Source organism: Cucumis sativus, chromosome 6 (genome assembly GCF_000004075.3).
Source record: "Cucumis sativus cultivar 9930 chromosome 6, Cucumber_9930_V3, whole genome shotgun sequence".
Lineage (NCBI taxonomy): Eukaryota > Viridiplantae > Streptophyta > Magnoliopsida > Cucurbitales > Cucurbitaceae > Cucumis > Cucumis sativus.
In genome coordinates, this window is record NC_026660.2 from 25,042,279 (window position 1) to 25,059,859 (window position 17,581).

Sequence of the window (17,581 nt, forward strand, 5' to 3'; positions counted from 1 at the left end):
TCTAGTAAGATTTTTTACATATTTAAAAATATATGATTAAATATTTTTTTAATAAAATAAACTAAATCTTATTATATTGATAAAAGAAACTCGAACAAGTGAGATAAAATATGATTTTTAACTTTGTATTTGAATTATGAGAGAGAAATTTAATACTTTTATTTTCTTAGAAAAATATACATTTAAAAAGGGGGGAAAATGGAGGTGTAAAATTTAAGGAACAAAGTGAAAGCCAACTCAAATATCAATGATGACTTTTTCAAGTAAATGAACTCTATTTCCAATGATTTTTGTTTTAGGGTTTTTGTTTGAGTTTTTCTACCATATTGGATTTTAAATTAAGATACTCGCATTTTACCCATCCATATCTAACTGCTCCACTTTTATTTTCTTTTTCTTTTCTACTATATTACATTTTTTTAATTCTAATGTTAGAATATTGTTAGTAGAGGAAAATACTTTTTCGGAAGTAATTTCTAATTAACATGATTTAGATTAGAGTTTCAATCTTACTACTTAAAACTTGTCGAAAATAAATAATGATAATAAAATCAAAGAGGGATTCTATGTTTTTCTAACTAAGTTATGCTAGCATTGTACATTGAAAAGGAAAGTTCATTAATCATAAAGATTCCTGGACTAAAAAAACACTGTAGAAATTAGGGTTTACTATGACTACATAATCCTACTTTATTTCACACTCATAGAATAATAGGGTGGAAATTGGTTAAAGTCAGTGATTTGAATAAAACCAAATAACTCAATCTTATGCATGCATGGTATATAATTTTAATGAAATCATGTCTTAATAGGGTTCCCAATCTGAATGAAAAAGTATGACTTTAGGCCAACAATTTCAAAGTCAAATTAGGGAGAAAAGGTAGGAATTGGTTATCTCTCTTATTCAATCCTCTAACATAAACCTCTTAATGATATGTATATAATAGTGGTTGGAGATCGATCGACAATTTTATATATCCTAACAAAATTTTTAGTAGAATATTGTGAAGAAATGATCAAATCTATCAATTCTTAGATATAAAAAGCCATGTCAATTATCGATTAACTAATTAAACTTATTTTAACCTACATAAAGATTAAAGAGTCGAAAAGGTGGAGAAGAATATGCATCTAGATGAATGCAAAAAGATAGCATGATTCAACTTGACTTTACAACTAGCAAAAAAAGGAAAAGAAATGATTAAAATGTCAAGCAAAAGTCACAAGAGTGGTAATTCATGTACCTTTATGTAGAGAAAAGTGGGTTTTCCATTCTTTCTTTTATTTAGGAAAAGCATATTGGTCCATTGAGGATAGTAAGTTTGGATCCATCCTTTCATATAATTCTAAGGTTTTGTTCCCAATCTTATAAGTTGTTTTCATTGCTGGTATAATTTAAAATATAAGATTTAAGTTTTTTTTATCGGTTAAGTAATTTAATCGTGATTTAAGAGATTTTGTCTTCAACTCGTTACGTTGTTTTCACGGTATCCTTTGCAAGTGAAAAGGAGTGTTACTTTAGATGATATAATATTAAATTTATCTTCACTCATCAACTTAAGCTTGTTGATCACAAATCAATGATACAATATAGTGCAAGTGATTTGAAAGGTCATATGTTTAAACTCACAATGTTATTTTTTTCAAATTAAAATTGATTTTCACTTGTTGAATCTTCTACGTATTCCAATCCGACAGAACAATAAAAAGTGTACGTTAGATAATATTATAATATTAAATTTGCTTTCTTTCCTCTTAAAGTTTGTGTCAAATCGATAAACCAATATTTGAAACGTCAAATATTGATTAGAAGAAGCCCTTGACATTTCAACAAATTCATAAAGATGAAAGAAAATCAAAGGATGTGGTTTTAAATAAAAGCACCAATTGATAACATCCAAATATTTATATGTTAGGAGTTTAAGTGTCCTTGTGATATCAATGTTAGGTGTAGCCATTTAAAACAATGAATAATATTTTATCTCTACTAGGTATGGTGCATTATTCTAATACCAAAAATATAAGACACCTATGTTTCCATATAGTACTCTACAAATAAAACTAACCTAGAGGTCCCTATGTCAATAAATATATATTATCATTCACATTATGTTGAATTTAACCAAGAAAAATCAATAACCATTCATACCATATATATATATAAGGTGTATATGTGTATCAAAATTGCATAATTTCTGGAGAGACTTTCAAAGCCCAATTGAGTGTGTAAAACGTAAGGAGAAAATTGTATGGATCATAATTTTTTTAAAATTTTGTCCGGGTCGTTATTCTATTCAAATAAATTAATATCGTACACTTGATAGATATTTAAACTTTGAATTATATGTCTAATAAATCTTTAAATTTTTAAATATGTTTTTTTAACGTGAAACCAATTTAACATTGTCTAAAACTTTTAGAATTCATACCACACGAAATTTATAAAAGTTTAATTGAGTTAGTAACAAAACTGCCCATAAAATAAATTAACAAAATCACAATTCCAAAATTAATACTACAACAAAATACTTGCATTATTGACAATTTCCAAGAATGAAACACTCGTTTAAAGTAGGCGTAGCCTGACCGAAACACCCACAAATATAAAAAATTATTTTCATTATCGATAAATCAAAGGATGAAATACGCTACCGATTGCCTCCTTAAATCGAGTGAAGCAAAAGGGAAGGAATGCTCCAAGTTTGGACCTAATTCAATAAATAATATTTTGAATTTTGTAGTTTTCTCTAATTTGTCCACAGAGTTTCATAATTGAGTTATACAAATGTTCACATGTAAATTTTTCCCCTTCTTAAGAAATTATTTCGTTCCACTCTTTCTACGAAAAGTCAATTCACCTTTATTTTAATTACAACATATATTATAACTATAAAATAAAAAACACATTCATAACCAAGTTTAACTTCAGTAGTTTCTATTTCTAAAATTAAGTTGCCGAAATTATACTTCATTGGTATATACACTACATTTTAATACTTTTAAATAATCTTAATCATAACTGTTTTACATACACTTAGTCTCCCTCGTTGAGATGTAATATTTATTTATTTAGATGTGATATTTATTTATTTATATCATTAGTGGTTATAATACGAAACTCTTCCATTATTATATACTTTAGTAGTTGTTATACACAAGAAAATGATGGAGGGAAAGAAAATATGAATTGAATGTGCTTAATGATCTGTCTTCACTGTGAAGACTTTTTAAGAGGAGAAAAAAAAAAAAAAACAAAGTTGATTTGCAAAACTTCAATAAAGCCATTCATCACTTTTTACCCATTTTAGTTCGGAAAATATTCTTACCCACATGTGTGAATATTCTTTTTCTTTTCATTATTGTTTCTTATGTCCATATTTTCTTTAAATTAACTAGTCAACAATGAAAAATTATTCATAGAAACCATAAAAAGAAAGTAGTAAAATAACAAAATATTTATAAATATAACAAAAAAAAATTATAGTTAGAATTAATAGAGTATTAAACAAAAGTATTATGGGTCAAATTTTACTTGTAAATATTTGTAAGGTATTATATAGAAATATTTTTAAAAATAATAAAATAAATTAAAATATTTATAACCTATAACAAAATTTTGGATTCTACCACGGTAACATATCAAATAGAATTTGTTATAAGTTGTAAATATGTTGTAAAATCTACAATTTTTAAAGATTTTTCTATTATATATGTAATTTTTTTAAATATATGTCTATATCTCAATCTCTTTTTAATTACAAGTTAAATTTTAAATCATATCGTTTAACAATATTCAATTTATTCTATATTATTTGGGCTTTTAACATAAACAATTTGTGAATAACTTGACTAAAACAAACTATTTTGAATTTATAAATTTGGAAGAAAATTAAAATTGAGTGGTAAATGAAACCTTATGAAATTAGTGAAACTAAGTTTATCGTTTAACCCTTCGAATTCTCATTTGAAATTAAGATAAATATGAGACTTAAATAGTTTGTTTTTAATTTTGTAAACTTTTTATACATTTGAACTAAAAGATTTTGAAAGGTATATAAAAGAAGCAGACTAAAATTTTGATAGATATTCAAAATTTTAGGCTTTTTTTTGTCTTTAAAGAAAATGGTATGAGGGTTTGAATCTAAAGAATGATAAAATAGCAAAAAATGATATAGGAAAGAAGAGAGAAGAAATAGAGATAAATGAAAAAGAGAAAGAGGATATGGTAAGAAGAGACATGTCTTATTATATAGTCATTTTCTGACATTAACATATGCTGTTGGAGCCATTAAAATCCATTTCTTGTAGAGAGATAAAGAGATGCCTTTTGCTGGATATGATTGGCATTGACTTCATTGTCCAAATGCATTTGGAAAAAGTTTTCAACTTTTCTTTAATATTTTTTATCATTTATGTTGGGACTCTATAACCATACTTTTCCTCTTTTTATTTTTTCCACTTTCCCTCACCAACACTCTTCTACCCTCTTTTTCTCCCATTTTCTTTACTTTTTTCTCTCTATAACCAATTCATTTTCCCCTTAACTTTCTCTTTTAACTTACTTCACTCCAACCTCCCATCCTTTACAACTAAACCCGATATAATTTAACTTTGACATGCAAAAATGTTATTAACAATCAAATTTATAGTTTGAATCTCTATGTCTTTCAGAAAAAGACAAACGAATGTGTCACCAAAAGCTTTATATTAAACTTAGGTAAATTGTGAAAAAAAGTTGTTATTTATTTAAAACATATCGTTATATTATATTTTCACACATTATAAACATTTAAAAACATACCTAGTAAAAAAAAAATCGAAATATGAAATGGAGTGGTAATGACCTAAAACAAAAATTTAAATCACCACATTATTTTTATTTTAAGCAATTACTACATGATTCTAAGTGTAAGTTGTGCATAGATGTTTCACAAGATTTCTATTTAAACAGTGTAAGTTGAGAGTAATATGACAACTTTTAAAAGCATAGGAGTGTTATGTAAACTAAAGTCAGTTTAGAGTTTATGTTATAGTTTATGGTTATGTACATGTGAAAATGACGAAATGTTTATATTTGAAGTGGATAATATGACAATATCGAAAAAAAAAAAAAACTTTTGAATGATTGGTTATCTTAAACTGTTCCAAATATTTTTCATATGAATGAACTGTAAATTATGTGAAAATTTATCACGTGGAGTTGGAGTAATAACTATACAAAACCAACGATTTAATCAGATTTTGAATGTAAATGATCAGCAATTAACCAATCAGATTAATACCCACTTGATGCCACTACTCAGTTCCCTAGATTTTGACTTTGATTTCAACATTAAACAATTAAGGACCTAAGACAGAGATCAGATTCTTACTTCCCCATATCAATTTCTTCTCTGTTCATACTCTTTATCTTTATATCTCTCTCTCTCTCTCTATCTTTAAGAAGTAAAAGGAAAAAAAAAAAAGTCTTCCTTTTAGCCAAACAAGTGAGTGTGACGACAAAAAGAGAGACCTTACCACTCTAACACACGCACAAGCTCCTTCTTTTTCTTTTGTGTATCGATGTAAGAGAAGGTCAATTCTCAGAAATCACATTAGTTTTTATTTTAAAAATATATAATCAAATCTCTTTCTTTCTTCCTTTATTTAATACTTGAGGATTCTGTGACAAAAGTTAGTTTCTTGGATGCTGAAAGACAATTGTGGGTATCTCTCCAAATTTTTCTAAAATTAAAGGGTATTTAGACAAAGTGAAACCCCACAAATCCCTCATCCCCTTTCTAAGCATCCAATGTCTCCTTTATCCACCCCTTTCATTCCTTTTGAGGTCACCCCCTACTTTTCTTTTACCTCAACCATCTGTTTGTTTGCTAGCTTTTACCTCTCATATCACCTAAAATTTTATATATTTTTTTTAATGGGGTTATTCTCAAATCTATTCTTCTTTTTTTTCTTGAGAAATGACAAGTTTTTGCATTTGTAGATCCAAAAGGGTGTGGAAATTGCAACCTTTGTCCCAATGGATGAATCTCAAAATTTCACCAATGATGTTTCCTGAGTTTTGAAAATGATATCCACCCACGTGGCCAGTAACATGTTTTGATTTCAGTTTTATTTAGTTTTTTGGTGTTTTTTTTCTTCATCAGATCACGAAGCCAAGAATGAATTATTGAAAGAGTAGGTATTAGGGTACAGAGAAGTTGTGTAAATTAAGAATGAATAAAATTGTTTAAAAAATATATGGTACAAAAGAGACAAATGTAAATGAAACAAATTACTATATAAAGTCAGCAAAGAGACAAAGAAGGAGAGATCGGTGACCAACTCCCACTGACTTGCCAACAAGAGAAGAGAATGTGGAATTTGGGGTCTAATGTGAGGGATTCTATTCCTAACAATGGCAAAAAATTGGAATTATTGTTATTTGTTTGTCTGTTTATTGTATTTTATTTGCTTATAAACAGTCAAATTAAGCTTAATTTTCTCCTTGTAATTGCATCTTCGGTTTGCGGGTCATGAAAAGTTGTCCACTTTCTCACCATTTTGACATTTAAGGGGTCTACTGAGCATGAATGTTTTTGTTAACTTTCTTTTTCTTCTTCAACTTAAAGCTCTCCTCCTAGCCAGCTGCTTTCTTCCCTTTTAATGCAAAAGCCCTTCATTTACAAAAGCCATACTACATTTTTCAGAGAGTGAAATCATCTTCATTGTCAAGTTCATTGGTCAAAAAGCTTGGTTTACATAGCTGCATTTGTGGGTTTTGTGTAACCCCATTTCAGCTCTTTTGTTACTAGCTTTCTTCAGTCGCTCGTGTTGTGAACTCGCCCGTATCATCATCGCTTTCTGGTCACTTGCAAAAGCTCTGTGTTCTGCTTAAATATTGGGAATGAATGAACAAAGATTTGGAGTTTAGCTTGTGATTTCTGAATGCCCTTTTGCTTCAACTTCCTGCTCTGAATCTGACCGCCTGTGATCAACTTGTTTGTTTATGGTAATGTACCATTCTTCTTCTTCTTCTTCTTCTTCTTCCCACCCAACTTGTGATTTACTGTTGGAGCTGATTCTCAGATATGCTGTTTCAAGAGACTGAAAACGGTGCAAAAATGTTGCAAAATAGAGAAATGCCACTGCACAAGCGTTCTAAGAGGTTAGCTTCTGATGCTGTTCTGGTTTTCTTTTCTTTTATCCTTGTTTCATTGAGTGTTTTTGTTAGTTAGTAATGGTTATTCCTTTTGTTCTGAATACTCGATATGTGCTCGAACTAGAATGAGTCCTCAGTTGGTTAAATAGTAAAAAAGTCTAAGAGTTTGTTTCTGTCGGCTTACCAAACTTTGAAACCAGAGGTCTAAAGAAAACTGCTGTTGGTTCTCTGCTTATAGAGCTGTATCTTTTCTTCTTTCTTCTTGTTACTCAAGCTCTGTTTTCTTGAGATGGGTTTTGGAAACTTTTGACAATTAGCTTAACTGTTAACTTCGTTCTCTTGTTCTACTTCTTCAGATCTGAAATCTCTACACTGTTTCAGTCGTTCTACCTTTTCTGTTATTGGGTGAGAATGGTAGAATATGTGGACGCATTGGTTTACTGTTTCAATTTGGATTTTGTGGAATCATAATTCATGACTTATCTAGAGACTGTAGAAGGGAAATTAGGTACCTTCCTTTTATTTTTGCTGAAAAGATGTAGATCATCACAGATGAATCTTGGGATCATACGGTTTTTGTAGCTCTTGCTTGGTGCAAATACCGAATCGTGGCTCAGTTGGGGGTTCAACACCTGATATATTCTGTATCTTTCTGATATGCATCTTTGTTGCACCATTTTTTCTAGTTGATAGATATAATGATTGGGGGGTTATGGGTGCTAGATAGTGGAATATTTGCTTTTCCTTTTTGTGTTAAGAGAATTCACGGAACATAGTATCATTACATATTTTTATATTAAGTGTATCCAAATGGAATTAAAAGGTTAATGTCTTGTTTTCTCCATTTCTATATTTTAATTCTTCTTTTCTCTTTTTGTATTGTCAGTTTTCTAGACATGGTCAAGGATACTGTTGAGGAAGAAGGGTTGGATAAGTCCTTTGAAGCTTCAAATCGTATGAAACTGGTCAGATTAACTTCTATGAGCCTTCTACTTCAAAAGAAATTACAGTTATTATTTTCGCCAAAAAAAGAGTTCGTTAGTATTAACTCACAAGACTAGCCTGCTGCTGAACCTGAACGTATTCTCATATTTTATGTTTGTTTTTCGGGTTTGATCTGGTCCTAGGACACGAGCTACTTCAAGGAATCCATGAAGACAACGAAGAAAAGCTTCCCAAAAACAAACATACACTCTTCTCTTAAACAAGAGGTATAAAAGAAGATAAACTTTATATTCTTCTAACCTTCTTTTGATAATTGATTTTCCAAATTTCAACACCAAAAACACAATAATGTTCACTACAAGGTAAATTTTATAGTCCAACACCTTAAATGATCACCATTGTCTTTGTAAACTATGTAATGTAGATTCTTCAGCTTGAAAAGAGATTGCAAGACCAGTTCAAAGTTCGCACAACGCTCGAAAATGCATTAGGATATAGATCCTCTTCTCAAGACAATACAACCGACATTGAAGTACCTAAGGTAACTCCTTAAAATTTTTGGTTCAGCAAAGCTAATTACGGGGTTCTATAAATAAGGTTACTACACATTGATGCACATTAAAATTTGAATACAATCTACTGCAACCTGCTACCATCTACATACATTATGGGTACATATTAAAAGCCACTTTAATGATTACAGCCAGCCACCGAGTTGATCAAAGAGATCGCAGTATTGGAACTGGAAGTTTCACATTTAGAACAATATCTTCTCTCTTTGTATCGAAAAGCATTTGATGGACAAATATCCTCCACGTCTCCATCCACCACTGACGAAAAGCTGAAATCGCCTGTGAACTCCCCAAAAGCCAAATATACTGTAAATTGTGTACCTGACGTTACATTGAAAAAGGAAGACAAAGCTGTTCAGTCTGGCTACGATTCTTTTGGAAATCCTATAAGGGAATATAGCGGAATTTGTGAAGACAAGCTGTTGGACTCAAGCGTTCGCCGTTGTCAGTCATCACTATCACATTATTCAGTTTGTTCAAAGAGAATTTCTCTTCCTGAGGATTCTTTGGGCCAAGCTGTACGGCCTTGTCTATCTCAACCGATGTCCATGATGGAGGTAACTGTCCAGTTCAACTTCTGTTTCATCTCAATCTTGCTCAGCTGTACTTATGACATTCATCAAAAAATGAGAACCTCTTCTCTTAACTTAATGTGGAGCCACAAAAGACATTTATCTTATTGGTGATAAGCTTATATCATTATTAATTGATTTATGGTTCCTCTTTTGCAGTTTGCTCAGAATGCTTCATCCAATTTAACCAGTCTAGCAGAGTACCTTGGTACTCAAATACTGGACCATGTTCCTGAGAGTGCCAATCGTCTTTCTGAAGATATGGTTAAATGCATTTCAGCCATATACTGCAAACTTTCAGATCCTCCTTCAACACATCATGGTCTTTCCTCTCCAGTTTCATCGTCTTCGCCAATCAGCGCATTCTCTCCTCAAGATCAGTTTGACATGTTGAGCCCCGGGTTCAAGAACAATCCATCATTTGATATACGGTTGGATAATCCTTTTCATGTGGAAGGTCTTAAAGAGTTCAGTGGCCCGTACAGCACAATGGTTGAAGTGCCATGGATTTATAGGGATAGTCAGAAACTGATCGAAATCGAACACTTGTTACAAGATTTCAGGTAAGCAACATGTGGATGGATGTTCATTTGTCATATTACTAGAAGATTTTGTTTGTATGGAATGTGATTGCTTAGGCATCTTATGTCTACTGGTTATACTTATACGTTGTCAGGTCACTTATATCCAAGTTAGAGGAAGTCGATCCGAGGAAGTTAAATCATGAGGAAAAGCTAGCATTCTGGACCAACGTACATAATTCCCTGATGATGCATGTAATGATTTTTCATAACTGTAAACGGTTGGAATTCTTTGTCTCTTTAGTTCTTCTAAGACAAGCAGACTAATGATATGTACTTTGCTTTTCTGAAAGGCATACTTGGCTTATGGTATACCACAAAACAATATGAAGAAGGTGTTTGTTCTCTTGAAGGTACTACAAATCTTGTTGATACAGTACAATTTGTAAATTCTGTATGATTATCATGATCTTACTTCTGCCTCCATTCAGGCTGCATATAACATAGGAGGTCAAACAATCAGTGTTGACACCATACAAAGTTCAATACTTGGGTGCCGAGTGCCTCGGCCTGGACAGGTATGCCATAGGGGAAAAATAAGAGTCGTCACGAACAAAGATGCAGATATAGTTTCTTAGTCTCTATGATCAATATAAAGAGATTAGTTTCTTCTGTTTGCAGTGGCTCTCTCTTCTTATTCCCTCGAAGTCGAAACTGAAAAACGGAGATAAACGACTAGCCTACAAAATCCACCAGTCAGAACCCCTTTTACATTTTGCACTTTGTACAGGCTGCCACTCGGATCCTGCGGTATTGAAAAACATCTTTGAAAAGTTTGTTGTTTTGTTTCTTACACGAACGAACCATACGTGGTCTTGTATTCTAACTAAACTTTCCCATCTTCCAGGTTCGTGTTTACACTCCCAAAACAGTTCTGCAGGAGCTAGAGACAGCAAAAGAAGAATACATTCGAGCCACATTCGGCATACGCAAGGACAAAAAAGTTGTTTTACCGAAGATCGTTGAGTCATTTGCAAAAGAATCAAGATTGTGCACAGCTGGTATGATGGAAATGATCCAAAAGTCTTTGCCTGAATCTCTAAGAAGAAGTGTTTTGAAATGTCAAAACGGGAAGTCCCGTAAGAACATTGAGTGGATATCGCACAACTTCACTTTTCGGTATTTAATATCTAGGGAAATGGTGAAGTGAAACAGCTGCTGCCCAAATGCAACTCTCCTCGAATGGTGTAGAAAAAATGGAAGGGTTACATATTTTCTTCCTTCTGTACATAGAAGTTCACTAAACCAGGTTGGGCGAAGAGCAGCATAAGGCAGCATCCTGAGGCATTCCACCTTTTGGATTTTGTTATCTTAAAGTTGTGTATGTGATTGTTGTTACCATCTACATTTCAAATTTTTTGTTGTAAATAAATTTAAGTTTGAAGATCAGTTCATTTCTGATAAAATCCTTAGTATAGATCAGTTCATTGGTTCAGATGTTCAATTTCAATTCCAAAAGACCCATGTCAAGGAAGAAAGTACGGCGCAGAAAATGAACAAACCATGTTACCACCGTATCAATCTGTTTCCTTATCAAATCTCGAATCTTTTCACAATATCAAACTAAAAACCTGCTTCAAAATGCTTAATACAATAATTACTTAATCAACTTCTAATTGTGTCTTTACCATAGTTATTGTGATTAATGTCATAATCAATTTTTTTAAAAAAAAGTTCAAGACAGGATGTGGGAAAAAGTGAACTAATAAAATGTCTTAACTAAGCCCAAATTTGTTAACATGGTTTGGTTTAGCTTGTGTATGTATTGAGAAGTTTATCGGACCTGCAGTCCTAGTTGAACCCAATTCCGATCCATATTTGTAAATCGGAGCCCAATTTCTCTCTATATTGGGCCTGCCATCCGGTTAAGCCCAAATTTGAGTCAGTAGTGGGCCTTGGAAACATGATTTTGGGGTTGAATTTGCAAGTGAATGGCACTCCATTATTTGAGAGGATTTATTTAAAATTAAGAAAGTAGAAGTTTTGTGAAAAAAATTATTTGTTTTGGTTTAAAATACAAGTGTTTAGTTTTTTTTTTAAAAGCATAATTTATAAAATATAAAATAAAAGATTATTAAACGACTTTTAAATTTTAATTTTCCTTAATCCACTTGCAAATTTCAATAATTGATTTATTCAATTTAGATACATTATGTTAACTATAGTTACTATATATAATGTAGTTTTTAGCTACTTTCTTTCTTAATGTTCACTACTTCAATATAACTAATACTAAACCTCTAGCTATTTGGTTGTTTCTTTTACTCAAAAGCAATATACAAGATTGAAATTTATTAAACATTTTCTTTGGTAGAATAAATAAAGAGGAGAAAAAGGGTATATTGTAAATGTATATTCATATTTGGGGTTTGTTCAATAATAAAATAGCATAGGATTCCAATTGGATAAGGATATTATCATCTTCATTTCTTCCTTGAGATTCAATTTAGATAAACATTACAACCATCAACAAAGGTTGTTGTTACTCAAGTAAAATATTTGACTTACAACTTTTGTTCTTGGCCAAAATAACAATAATAATAATCCAAACTCCTAATTTGGCAACCAATTTTAATAATTGGATTCAACAATAAACAAAGTTTTGTTTTACAAGCAACTATTCTACCAAAAAAATAATTGGATAAACCATAACTTTTTTACTATATCTTTCTTTCTAACTAAGTAATGATGATAGAAATTAGAAGTTTGTATCTCTCTTACTCTAAATGGATTAGATAAGTAAATTTTAAGAATAATACAAATTGGGAAAATAGTTTATTTTTTAATAGAAAAAGTAAAACAACGATTGGAAATAATATGCCTATTATTTTGTGTTAATAATACAAAACTTGATATTGCTTTTCAAAGCACATCCCATCAACATGGGACTATATTCTTTTATTCTCTCTCTCTTTTTCTTCTTCTTTTTTTGTTCTTTTCCAAATTAAATCTTGAAATTTAAGTAGCATACTTTTAATAAAAAAATTGTAAAAAATAGTCAATTGGATAAAATATTACAAACAAAGTATAATGAATTTTTGTGTTCGAGAAAGGGTGAATAATTTGTTTTCTTATTATTGTTATTTAAAAAAAAACCCTTTTAATATTTGTAATTCATCTTAAATTTTATTTATTAATTAAGATTTAACTAGTGGATGATTATGATTGAATGAGACTAATTTATACTTATGAATATTGTTTTTCTTTTCTTTTGATAATTTCATTTCTCTCTCTCGTTAAGAGTACATATGAGTGATTTTCATAGTTAAATTTGAATATGTATATGTGATTTAATTTTGTTGGTTTTATCCGTTTAGTGTCATTCAATATAGAAATATTGAAAGGGTAATTTTTAAATCTAAAAGTGATTTTAGTGAATCACTCCAAAAATGTCTTATATAAACCTCAATTTTTTTAATTCTATACATATAAGAAAAAAAGGTTTGTGTTGGTGAAAATAACATAAATTCATATTTCGCTAATTAAAACGATCCTTTCAGGTGTCTCAAATTCAACATTATTCAGTACAAAATTACAAAAGAAAGTAGAAATTAGATTCAAGTTTATCAATTAAGTATGGTTTGATTTTCCTATCTATTTGAGTATAAATTGTTGCAATTTTTTTCTTCAAAAAAGAACTATCAAAAGTAACCCAGTAATTACTTTTTCTTGGAAGATTTTGTTTTTCTTTAATTTTCTTTTTAAAGACAGAAACAAAAACATAAACTTCTCGTATAAATAATTAATATTTACTTAAAATTATTGTGAGAATAAAACAAAAAAGAAGAAAAGGAAGCAGTAATTTAGGTGAGGCATAGGTGAATAGATTTCATATAATTTTTTTTTTAATCGATGGGAGATATTATAAAATTAGTAAAGGGAATCTTAGAAATGAAGAATGATTTGTTAGATAGATTAAAATGATGTATGAAATGGAAGGGTACAATTAGTGTTAGAGGAAAGAAGAAAAATTGCTAAAATTGGGAATAATATAAGCTGGATCATTGCCTTTTTTTTTCTTCTTTCTTTATTATTGTTATTTTATAAAACTTTTGTTCCTTTTTCCTTTATTTCATAAAATTCCAAAGAACAGTGCTGCAATACCCATTTAATTGCAAAACACACAGATGAATGTAATATATATATATTATTATAGATCCATCCAAAATTGAATTTGGGTGGTGGGAAATGTTTGCATCCAATGTGTGAGGTATGAGCACTGCCATCCACAAACCATTGCTTTAATTGTTTATAGTGAATTAATATGGGATCATTTTATATTTTGTATTTGTTTCTTTGTTTTATTATAAAGGAAAAAAATAAATTACTGAAAAGAAAAACAAATTGGACAATATACATAGACTTCATAATTGATTTCTTTTTTTGAATGGTAAATAGTTTTTTTATTATTATTTTTGAAAAAATTCCTAAAAAGTGTTATTGGAAATATTATTTAAAGAAAACTATTGGTATACAGACTACTAAAAATATTTTTCTATCAAATATATTAAAATTAACTTTTATAGTTAAAATATAAAATAAAACGATTTTAAAATAAATTGCAAATCTAAGTATTACATTCAAAATATTTTCATTATATAACAATATTTTAAAAATATTATTTTGCTACTTTTTAAAAGAAGGGTAAGGCTTCATCAAATAATCATTTCAAAATTTATAGTAGCTCCATTTTATTTATTTTACATTGGATTTAATATAAATGAAAAAAGGTAGCATTTTAGTGAAAAAAATGCATATAAATTAAGGGTAACATTTGATGCATTATATACTTTCAATTAATTATTGTAACTGTACATCATTTTTCTAATATTAGCCGGAATTTGAAACTAAATAACTTACAAGGATAATTTGAATGTAGAAAAAAAATGTATATAATTATAAAGGAAAACATAGATTATGTAGAAATAAAAGAGTATATAATAAAATTTAATGAATGTATTCCCCATGCCATGCCAAAGCACACCAAAACAAACAATGGTACAATGCCACTGTTTCACCAACGCATAACCCACTCTGAATCATTACATTTCCACCCATCCTCAAATTCCCAAATATTCAATAAATGTTTTTCTTCCTTTTTATTAATTTAAATATTACCATCATTTTATTTACCAATCATTAAATCAAATTCTCATATTACACACCTACATTTTATATCATATCGTTGATTATGATGCCTTTTTCTTTAAAATTTATAAAATAAATTTTATTATATTTTCGTAAATTTTTATACAATATAACAAAAAATTTGATATATATTGAAGTAAGGACAATGAAAAAACAAAAAACACATTTTTTTTTATATCATATTTACGGGAGCAAAGCCAATAAGCCTAAATAATTTAAAAGAAAATTTTAAAAAACATAAAAAATATAAATATATTAAATTGATTGAAAATAAAGCACGTGGAAATGCTTAGGAGACAAGCATCACCAACTTGCACATAATTAATGATAGGTCAAGTCAATGTCAAGTTGACCGTATATTCATTTTTCCCTTCCTAATTATTATCATTATTATTGTTTTCGTTATATAACATATATAGTCTTTCCTATTATTATATATTATATCTATATTCTTTCAACACATAGAGAATCCTAGGAATTAATTATTAAACCAAAATTTAACTCCTCCTTCAATTATTCCTTACTTTATTACGTTTAAAATTTTGTGGTTTTTTTCAACAATAATAAAAAAATACAATTTGATCAAATTTTGTTTTAGAGTTTGGAATGAATTTTCAAGTAGCAACGGACAAAAAAGAAAAAAGAAAAAGCTAATTGGTTTTCTTTTTCTAAAAAAGCAGAGTTTACAAGTTTACGGTAAAAATCAATTAAGTTGAAAATTTTGAAATCGTTGGATGATAAAAAATTATATTAAATAATTGATATTTTAAGTTGAATATTAGGAGCGTAACGTACCTTTTAACATTGTTTTTATTAATTGGGGGTACGAAAACCCAGATTTAGTAAAATTTTAGTTGGAGTAATCACCAATTTAATTTTGAAAACATAAATTAGGAAAGATTTTTTGGTTAAATAAATGTGTATGTATGTATATAATAATAAAGAATATTGAATACTAAATGAAGGGATTTTGTGATATAGGAAACTACTGATTTACCCTTATGTATGCCACAAATATTGGGTTCCACTTCCGTCTACAGCTGTCTTCTGACTGTACATCAATTCTGCCTAATCTACCCAATGTATTATTAATTAACTTTTTACTTTTTCTTCAGAAAAAAATATTCCACCAGATAAATTTCTAAACATCAAAAAGTGTTCTTTTTTCGTATAAGTGGAATCGAAATGATATTATCACTCATTTGGTTGTTTTCGGGGATGATCATGTAAACACATATGTAATTTAAGATGTACTCAATTGTTGTTTTATAGTTTGATAAAGTTTGCTTATACATATTATCTTATTTAATCACTGTAGGCTTTTTTGTCACATTCTACGATTATAGTCTTTGTTTTTATGTATATACATGTAATATTTTCAAAGTTTAACTTCTATTTGGCTTCACTTTACAATATTCATAAGGGGAGGCATAGTTAGATGTAGACTATAATGTGATTAATATATATTACCTTTTTATATGTATAGATAGCATGATGTGATATATTTTTTAAGTGCAGTGAAAGGGAATTGTTCAAATGGGTTTTATATATTCCTTAACCATTATATATGGTAGCTATATAGTTGAAGTAAACCATATATATTCCTTAAGGCTTAAACCATAAAACCCCAATTCTTCCAATCACCCTCAATCTCAATCCACCATAAAGACAAAACCTTTTAGAAAAAAACCCATAATTTAATGAGAATGGTTGTGAATATAAATATGAATACAAATATCCAAGTTGAGTTCCATGACTGGTCCACAGCCATCTCTTCTTCCCACAAGATCACAAATCATTTGTGTCCAAAATGGCAAAATTTTCAAGAAAGTTCAAAAGGTAATTTTATGAGAGAGCCATGACCTTAGTTAAAACCCTATATAAATTACATAAAGAAGAGGGAAGCAAATGGACCCAAATTCCCAAATCCCAACAAATAAGCCAACCATGTAAAGATAATATTGCCAACTCGCATATTCTTAATATTAATGAACCAATTGTGTCCTTTCACTTTCTTCTTCCAATAATATATATCCTTCACTCCTCATTACCCTTCTTCCTTTATCCATTCCAAACCTTTCTTTCTTTTCTCAAACATTAATCAAATTGTTGTCAAACTTTGTTTCAGCTTGTATTTAGTTTTAGAGAGTTTAATTCTAACTTGGAGGTTGAAAGAGGTTAATGGAATATTTAACGACACATGCAAATTAGAGATGAAGTGATATTTTTAGTGACGGTTACATGAATAATGCATTAGAATCGTCTACCATTAAAGTGCGAAACACTATCTTAAAACAATTGCCACGTAATTCACATGTTAAACAAGAAGAAGAGGAATTTGTCTAACTTACCAATGTGATGATCAATACACGATGAAAAACTCTCTTGAGAGACGCATTTAAAACATATTTTTCTTAAATTTAAGAAAAGAAACTAGAAATGAACAAAACATTTCAAGGATAAAGTTATTTTTGTTCATATTTAATAGTCAAGACAATTTAAGATGATGAGCTCGAACAATCACATGTTATTTGTGGGTAAAAAAAAAATACAACTTTACAATCCTTACCTACCAAATCAAAGATTGTCTCCTTTTTCAAAATGGATACAATTTTACAATTA

The 17,581-nt window shown here is 29.4% G+C and overlaps 1 protein-coding gene across 3 annotated transcripts; it reads left to right on the forward strand.

The window, feature by feature from the left end:
• Positions 1–6,395: 6,395 nt before the first annotated feature.
• On the forward strand, positions 6,396–11,328 carry LOC101222802. 3 transcript variants are annotated; one of them, XM_031888259.1, is made up of 13 exons: positions 6,396–6,991; positions 7,069–7,147; positions 7,498–7,546; positions 8,028–8,106; positions 8,269–8,352; positions 8,511–8,627; positions 8,790–9,215; positions 9,390–9,793; positions 9,907–10,006; positions 10,105–10,164; positions 10,243–10,329; positions 10,433–10,561; positions 10,659–11,328. In XM_031888259.1, the coding sequence occupies exons 1-13, from the start codon at positions 6,989–6,991 to the stop codon at positions 10,959–10,961; spliced, it is 1,920 nt and encodes a 639-aa protein (XP_031744119.1). In that variant the 5' UTR covers positions 6,396–6,988; the 3' UTR covers positions 10,962–11,328. The 3 variants fall into 3 exon arrangements, with proteins under 3 accessions (XP_031744119.1, XP_004142026.1, XP_031744121.1); XM_004141978.3 differs by lacking the exon at positions 7,498–7,546 and having other exon boundaries at positions 6,398–6,991; positions 10,659–10,961; XM_031888261.1 differs by lacking the exons at positions 6,396–6,991; positions 7,069–7,147; positions 7,498–7,546 and adding an exon at positions 7,672–7,785 and having other exon boundaries at positions 10,659–10,961.
• The last annotated feature ends 6,253 nt before the right edge of the window (positions 11,329–17,581 follow it).

What these genes read in the sequence shown, in the direction of transcription:
- LOC101222802 (XM_031888259.1), top strand. An exon ending in ACTCTTCTCTTAAACAAGAG is followed by an intron (nt 8,353 to 8,510) that starts GTATAAAAGAAG and finishes TATGTAATGTAG; the next exon opens with ATTCTTCAGCTTGAAAAGAG. An exon ending in AACCGATGTCCATGATGGAG is followed by an intron (nt 9,216 to 9,389) that starts GTAACTGTCCAG and finishes CCTCTTTTGCAG; the next exon opens with TTTGCTCAGAATGCTTCATC.